At 35.0% G+C, this 8,699-nt stretch overlaps 1 protein-coding gene across 1 annotated transcript; it reads left to right on the forward strand.

Annotated features, from left to right (window-relative positions):
• Positions 1-62: 62 nt before the first annotated feature.
• LOC145677620 (uncharacterized) lies at positions 63-2,510 on the forward strand. The gene has a single exon (XM_081748071.1). It carries the CDS (start codon positions 63-65, stop codon positions 2,508-2,510), a length of 2,448 nt encoding a protein of 815 aa, XP_081604197.1.
• Positions 2,511-8,699: the final 6,189 nt, after the last annotated feature.

Raw genomic sequence — 8,699 nt, forward strand, 5'->3', positions numbered from 1 at the left:
TAATCATTTAGTTTGTAAAATAGTTTTTTCATGTATATACGTTCTTTTTAGTTTGTAAGAAGATGCCTAAGTGTTTTGTTTGTCATAGTGACTTAAGAACGAGTCAGTCTCTGTTACTTCATTTAAAATTTTGTCACAAATTAGGTGCCATGAGCCCCTTTCGTTGTGGGGAATCATTGTGTGGACGCGAATTTGATAACGCCAATTCATTCCGCAAACACTTGCTGAAACACGAAAGAACAAGTACGGGTGGTGATGGGAACCAGCCTTTTCGAGGATACCAAAATGAGGTGTGTCACATCAATGTTGAGAGACAGTTGACTGATAATGGTGATATACCAATTGAAACTTCTGTGGAAAGCCTTTCTCTTGAAGATTACCGTGAGGCTGTAAAGGAGGAAGCCCTTCTTTTTATTACTAAACTGTATAGTCAATGTAACTTAACCAGAACTCATATACAAAACCTTTGCGACTGGGTACACGGGTTTATGGGCGGTAGTGTGATGCAACTGCTAAGAGAGAAAATTTTACAAACGCTTCGAGGAAATCATGTTGATGATAATACAGTAACTGAAGTAATGAACATGTTTAGTATAATGTCCAGTCCATTTTATAGCTTGGAAACCGAATATAGGCGATTTGGCATGTTAGAGACAATGGGCAGTTTGATAAAACCAATTGATTATGTTATTGGACAGAAATTATCTTCAAAGAGAAAGAAAGGCGAGGTTTCGGTGGAAACATTACAAGTGCTTGGAAAGTTTGTGCCTATGCGAAAAATGCTTAAACGATTTTTGGAGTTACCGAATGTTCTGTCAACGTTACTCCACTTCAAGAACAGTGCAGAACAAGAGACTGAAGTACTTTTCAGTAGTGTGCAAGGACTGCATTGGAGAAACGAGGTAACATTTTCTGATGATCGTTTGATATTACCTTTATTTCTTTACTTTGACGATTATGAAATTAACAATCCTTTAAGTGGGCATGCTGGTACAAAAAAGATAGGGGTAGTTTATTATACAATTGCATGTATTCCACCGGAGTTTTTCGCGAAACTAGAGAACATATTTCTCGCCTTACTCTTTCATTCAAATGATAGAAAAACTTTCGGTAATAAAGCAACCTTTTCAATTCTTATTGAAGAGTTGCGTTTCCTAGAATGTGAAGGTATATGTGTAATGTATAATGGTTTAGAAGTACAGATTTATTTTAAGTTGTGTGTTATTACAGGTGACAATCTTGGATTGAATTCCGTTCTTGGCTTTACAGAGTCATTTTCTGCTAAGTACCCTTGCAGGTTTTGCCTTACATCAAAAACAGATTTACAGGCGCAGTCAAGAGAAAACGTCCGGAATTTGCGGGACGTTGAGAATTATGAACTACATGTAATTCTCGGAGATGCTTCACAGACAGGAGTAAAAGAGAATAGCACTTGGAACATGTTGCCGAGTTTTCATGTTACCAAAAATTACAGTGTGGACGTGATGCATGATCTTTTGGAAGGGGTGGGGAACTATGATATGATGCATATTTTGAAGTACTACATCAACGAAACACGTCTTTTCACAATGGATATTTTAAACAGTAGGATTTCGGCCTTTGCAAGCATGTCAGATGACGTAAATAAGCCGGCACCTTTATCTTCTGAAAATCTTGAAAAGAATAAATTAAACTTGTCTGCTGCTGAAATGTTATTTCTCATAAGGTACTTTGGTTTGATAATGGGTGACTTAATCCCCGAGGAAAATATCGTTTGGAAATTTTATATTCTGCTAAGAGAAATAACAGTCATATTAACATCAAAAGTTATTCACGTAAACACTTCTGAATTACTTTGTACCTTAATTGAAGAACATCATGAGATATACAAATCTTTTTTTCAGGATACATTAAAACCTAAGCATCATCATATGGTTCACTATCCACGTTTAATGCGACATATAGGACCACTTGTTTTCACATGGTGTATGAGGTATGAATCCAAACACCAACCGTCCAAGATTGCTGCCCGTATTGCTTATTGTCGAAAGAATGTTCTAGAAACTATAGGTTTGAAACACCAATTGCAGATATGTTATAAGTTCTTTCAGAAAAACGGTTTTCATATTCAACAAGAAATTGGACCTGGAGCAAAGATATACCTTTCACAAGATCAGAATTTTCCATTGTTTTCAATGTGTTTACCTCCTTCGTTGTTGAAACTTTGTCGGTCAGTAGCTTGGTGCATATACAACGGATTTGTGTTCAAGTGTTGCATGGTAGCGTTCGAAATTCATGAAGATGGTTTAAACTTTTATAATATAAAAAAAATTTTGTTAGACGAAGAGTCGCACATTTTCCTTCTATGTAAGAAAATGAAAACAGTTGGCTATGACAGTCACTACTGTGCATATCATTTGTCTTTCACGCAAGAGTGGATCTGCATACCAGTAAATTTGAATTTTGCAGGGCCTCCTACGTATTATAAGATAATCGATAATGACAACATATATGTTTCTGTTTCGGTATGATTTTGTGTTGCATGTGGGGCAGTGTTTTCTAACATAATCGTAATAGGGCTCGAGCATAAGAAAATGTTTCTTAATCCATGTGATTTTCAGTCAAACAATATTATATCCACTAGCAAAGCATTTGCAATGAAGCATACATTCCTGTACTACTAGATGTTTTGCCTGCATGGTCCTATGGCCACCGAAGTAGGAACTAAACTTTTAAAAAACATGGTTGGTTCTATGTAAATTTTATACAGATTTTTTGTTCGGAATAGAAAAAGGTTACATATCGAGTGTAAGGAAAAGATCGCACAGCTTGGACAGAATCTGACTCTACAGCTGAAATGAAACGAAAATGTCTTACGATATTTTGTCCTCCGAGGTTCCCTTTTGAAGTGACAGACGGGTAAAATTTGGACTATGAGGTAACACCTTGCGGTACTCTGTAGAAACACGTGATAGTTTTGTTTAGTTTAAACTTCTTCGTTATCTAAGGTTTTTTAAATCAGTTTTTTTATTTTAACAACAAAATGGCTAGATTTGAAACGGCATGTTTTGTCATGATCTGGGCACAGAAAGCTTCTTTTTGTACGACATTTATTCAATTTGACATTTTAAATGTACGTTTTCATCTCTTCACATTTTCCCGCCACATTTCAGACCTTTTGCTGCATCCCATATTCCATACTTTTATTTAAAAAAAGAAGAAGAAAAAGAAAAATGACAAAGAGCTTTGAAGTTAGGTACCTTCGTTTGAAGTACGGCACTTTCCTCTACTCCACGATAAACACCATTCCAAAGTCGCTGCTGTCAAGTGTTGTTACGGACAACCCGTGCGATATTGCCATATCGACCAAAGTTTACCGGTCTCTCCCTTCCAAAAGGGGGCCTTAAAGGACAACTTTATAAAGACATTTTCGTATCGTTTTAGCTGTAGAATCAAGTCTGTCTGCCTGTACTACCTTTTCCTTACACCCGATATATATAAAACCGCTTTGGAAAAGGAATCCGTGTACCCAGTCGCAAAAGTTTGTATGGGTTCGGTTCCTTTATAAGAATGTAACTTGGATTTGCTAATGAAAAGGATTTAGTGTTACCGAAATGGGTTTAAAACAAAAGTTAAACAATATTGCGTGAAAGGAAGGTAAATCGTTGTCTGCCATTTTTATTTCTAAGTATTTTTTTTAATTGGGAAGGATGTCATGTGACACTAAGTTTAAACTACTAAAAATATATTTATGAAAGCAGTTTTTAATGGGTTTCTGCAATTCTAATATAAATGTGTCAAAGTCAAGAACCGTATCTTGGGAAGGTGTCCGTCTTAAGAAAAAACATATGATGCCATTAAATTTTGATTAATATTATATGGTAGTATGATGTGTCGTACGTCGAAAAGAATAGCTTTTATTGATTGCAAATACATTGCTAGTGGTCATAATATTTCTTCATTCAAAATCTCACTGAATTACATAAACCATTTACTATAACCTTTACTGAGTTCAAACTATACTTTGTTCTAATTTTAGAGTTGAAAATATGCTATTGGACGTAAGATTGAATCTAGGACGTCAGCCTGACGATTCCTGTTCTGATCCTTGGTGCACTAACAAAATTTTTACTCCTTAAAATGTAGATACTTGCAGGAGCTGCCCCAATTTCTTTGTTATACATTTTGTCTCCTCATTTTATTTTAAACTTATAAAAATAAAAAAAGGTTCTAGAAGAAATTGCATACTATTAAGGAATGAAAACCACAGGCGTGACGTCGCGAAAATCAAATGCCATTAACTCTTAAAAAGAGATAGGTACGGAAACATGTAGCGAACCTATGATAGAACATGAATCAGTAGATATTCTTTCGTATTGTAACGTTTATATTATGTGTTACGAAACGTTACGCTAACGATGGTTCTAATTATTGTCCCTTGTATTTAAGTATTTTATTTGTCCTTATGCCTTTTCTTACAAGTCTTATTACTGCTTAGCAAATACTTTCGTATTATTGTTAGATGCAAATAATGCATATTGTACCAAGAAAATAATTTCAGAAAATGTAAAATAATAATAATTACTTCTAACGAAAATATTCGTCGTGAAATTGTGTCGTTTGTAATCCAGTCTGTGTGGGCATTTAATGTAAATTTTTGTTTGCGTTTATCATGTTAAATAATGTCATGTGTATGATGGGGTACTCAGTTTCCGCAGTGTCTGTACAGTAAAATTCCGGCAGATGGCTCCTCGTGCATCACTTGGTGGTCAATGCTTAAGCGACTTTGTGCTAGAAGATCACGTTTAATTTTTGCATATATTTCCACTCGTGTGTTTCGTGATGGCAGTTTCGCTTGAGTGTTGTATACTGTTAAATCCTCGGCCCTTGAAGTTGATTTCCATTCTGAAGAAGAAGAAAATGTTACACGGTGCAGAGTTGGGTAAATCCGATGGAAAGTTAGTAGTATAATTTTTTTCACAGTCTTTACAGCAAGTCTCTACACAGCCTTTACAGTAATCCTCCCATGTTCTCTTCGTGGTACAAAATCCTATGCCGATTGACGGGTATCCTGAACGGACATTATTTTCAACCGATGTTCTGTCACTTTTAACATGCTCTTACGTTTGACCATGGCCTAAAGCATCTTTTCCAAATGTTGACTTCAACATTTCATGTGTTTCTGAAGCAGATTTTCTAGCTTTACCTAGTTTCATAAATTTCGTCACCTTCAATTTCGCTGTTACTCAGCGCATAACTGGGGGAAGATACGCTTAAAAACTAAATGCGACTTCCTAGGACAAAGCCGCTTAGGGCACTGACTCTCAAAGGATGTACGAGGAATTGCTTGGTGGTGTTTAATCATTCTAGCTTAAACTTCACGAGCTGCAAAACTATTCTGAAAACTTTTCAGTACTCCGTTATATACGGTACACTTTAGAAAGAAAGAAAAAAAAATTGAGAGATTAAATGACATTAGAAATACGCACTACCAACTCCAAAAAGCTTTTTGAAAAATAAGTAATAATAAAATGATAAGGAAAATTCAGTTAACGTAGCGAAACACTAATTCAGTTCAATCTTCTAAGCTTTATTTTATGCATGTTTCCGTATTATTTATCAAACGTAGGAAGAAACACATTTATTATGATGTAGGTATTGACCCTAAAGAACTACATGGTAGTTACAAAATTTTCCATTTAAAAAAAAGCAGTCTTGTAACATGTTTTGTATTTTTTTCATATTATTTACATTTTTAATGCAAACGGTTACCAAGTTTCAAAAGAATTGTGTATATTTGTTAAGTTGTACTCATTTTTTTTTTCTTCTTGGTTTTCTGTCTAAGATAAAACTTAGCAGTTTTGGTTGAAAAATGATTTATTGTATCAGTATTAGGAATGTGGAAAATAAATTAAAAATAAGTGCAATATGATCTTACAACAATAAAACATTAGTGTTAAATTCATTAATAATAAAACGAATCAGCCATAAATCGTATTATAATATATTCATTATCAGTAAAACAGTAAGTCTGCGTCTAATGGAATAATACATATATATATTTGTTTTCTTCTGATTCCTGTTCTGTGTGAATCAGTTTAAGCACAAATACTTGCCACTTAATTTTCAAGTTTGAATTTAGAATGTGAAATGAATCAGCATTTAATTTCATTTGATATTCATTTACATGCTCCTTACTAGAATCAATATATTTCTTGCTTGTATGCATACCGAAGTCGTAAGGAAATGAACTTTAGAACACTAACTCCTCTACTATGATTGACAGAGTTGATGTACCATATTCCGCTCAAGGGAGTAAAACTTTCAAATTTGAATATTTCATAGTTTTGTGTTGAAACGTAACGGATATGGTGGAGGCGGATTGTCCTGCGAAGAACGTTTTTCTTTGTAGTTTTAAGGACTTTACGAGGACCAGGGTATTCAAAGTTCATTTTCCTGCGAATTCGAGTTCTGAATCACCGTGTATATATGTGTATTGTATTAAGTGAATCTTGATTCTTCAAAACTTCTAGTTTATGTAATTGGGGCAATTCTTAGTATCCAAATTAGAATTATATCTTACAGTCTGGTTGTACACCTGACAGCATCTTCAGATAGAGAAAAATAGGATGGGAAAAGAATGGATTACAAAATTGAATACTTCGAGTTCTTCTCAATTTCCTTACCCGTTATTTGCCATCTTATTTCCTCTCTCTGAAGATGGTGTCAGATGTACACTGAAACTGTAAGATGAAAAATAATTCTAATTTGGACACATCATCAATATGTGTCTTCCGTGTTCAGTTACTTGGAATAACTGTTATTTAGTAACATCCACATTTTATAAAATACGTGTAAAAATATTAAGAAAGAAATGTAAATCAAAAGTATGTGGTATATTTTCATTGCATTGATTAAAAGATTTATATACTTTCATAACTGCATTATTGTAAAGTTCCTTTTTTGGTATTACTGTGCTGCATTTCTAATTTTTCTGTAATGTATACTTGATTAAAGGAAAATAAAAGTAGTTGTTATAAATGCTGTGTAATTTCTGATCTACATTGCATACCACCTCAGTTCCATTGTTATAGAAACAACACTGCATGGTTACGATAGCTATAAACACACCACCTTGATTCTGCTTCATATCAAACTTCACAGAAGATAAGACAAAAGTATTATTAGAAACATTTCCATTATTCATTTAAAGAAGTATTGAAATGGTTACTGGAACTGTTTCTAATAATACCTTTGTCTTATCTTCTGTGAAGTTTAATATGAAGCAGAATCAAGGTGGTGTGTTTATGCGTGTTGTTTCTATAACAATTCCGAAATTGTTCCACACACTATGCTAGATTGTTCTGTCAACAATCTAGCATGGTAACAGCAAACATACTTTATCTTCAATATTACAATACGGCATGGCTACCATAGCAATATAATATGGTTATAGTACCTATGCAGGTTGTTCCATCTACCATCTTACATGGCTGCTTCAACAAGACGTTCTTGTTCACATAGCCATACCGTATTGTAGATATAGTCATATCATATTGCAACTACAGCAATATAGTATGGTTACATCAAGTATAAAATTTGGTGCACCTACCCTGCTATATGGTTGTCTCAATAAGACAGTATTGTTAAAATAGCCATAGGGTATTGTAGGTACTGTAATTTAGTCTTGCAAATACAACAATATATAATGGTTACAATGACTATACGGTATGGTTGTCCACCTGTTGTCCAACCATCTAGTATCTTTGCAATACCTATACGGTATAGTATTCGAACGAATATGGTATTGTAGGCAGAGCTATAAAGGTATAGTTGGGATGTAGCTGTATTGTAATCTGCATGGTAATATTGACTATTAACTCCGATTATAGTTAAATTTACAATACAGAAATATGATACTATTGCACATATGTATGGTAACAATAACCCGGATTTAATAGCCATACCTGTATGCTATTACTGGCCATAAGCATAGCTGTCCCTATATAAGCAATACTATTCTGGTATTATTAACCATTTAATGGTTATGCCAACTATACCATTTTTTAGGGTGTATTATAGGAGCACAAGATTCAGTTAGTGTCAGGCACATTTTGTGTTTCGTGTCGTTAAAGATAACCAATTTCACTAATGTCTTACAGACATACAGAGCTTCTGTTCTAGGCGCGTGTAACAACAGAATACGACGATTGCAATATGTTTCTTTCAGAAGAAAATCTGCCACCTCAGTGTTCTTGTAAGTTTCACGTCACAGGTTAAGGCTCCGTCATACAAGCGAGAAAACTTAAAACCGAGGAACAGGGGTAAAAAGGGCGTGATTTTTGAGATGTTATTTGCGTGGCTTTTACCACTGACGTAGCAGATACGTCACGAGATTGACAGATTCTCTCAAGCCAAAATCCCTTGCACCGCCGCAATGGTCAGAATCCGAGTCAGGAAATAGTCCGTACATTCTACACGTTGAAGCCAACGGCTCAGCTGACGAGAAAGTCTTGGACTTGGGGGTGAAACAAACTATTCTGTGTGGGGCGAGTGCTGCGGAAATTGTGGTGTGGACGAGAATCCGTGAAATCCCGGCGAAGAACTCTTTTGTCCTGTTTGCTCGCATATATCTGCTTCGAAATGCAACGGGCAGGGGGAGGGAGAAGTTGACACTTGCTTGCAGGGGGTAATGCTGAAAACCTGTTTGGCTCGAACAT

This window comes from Thermobia domestica, unplaced genomic scaffold, assembly GCF_964235325.1.
Source record: "Thermobia domestica unplaced genomic scaffold, izTheDome1.hap1.1 HAP1_SCAFFOLD_1117, whole genome shotgun sequence".
Classification (NCBI taxonomy): Eukaryota; Metazoa; Arthropoda; class Insecta; order Zygentoma; family Lepismatidae; genus Thermobia; species Thermobia domestica.

Coding starts and splice junctions, on each gene's coding strand:
- LOC145677620 (XM_081748071.1), top strand. CDS start 63: ATGCCTAAGTGTTTTGTTTGTCATAGTGACTTAAGAACGAGTCAGTCT.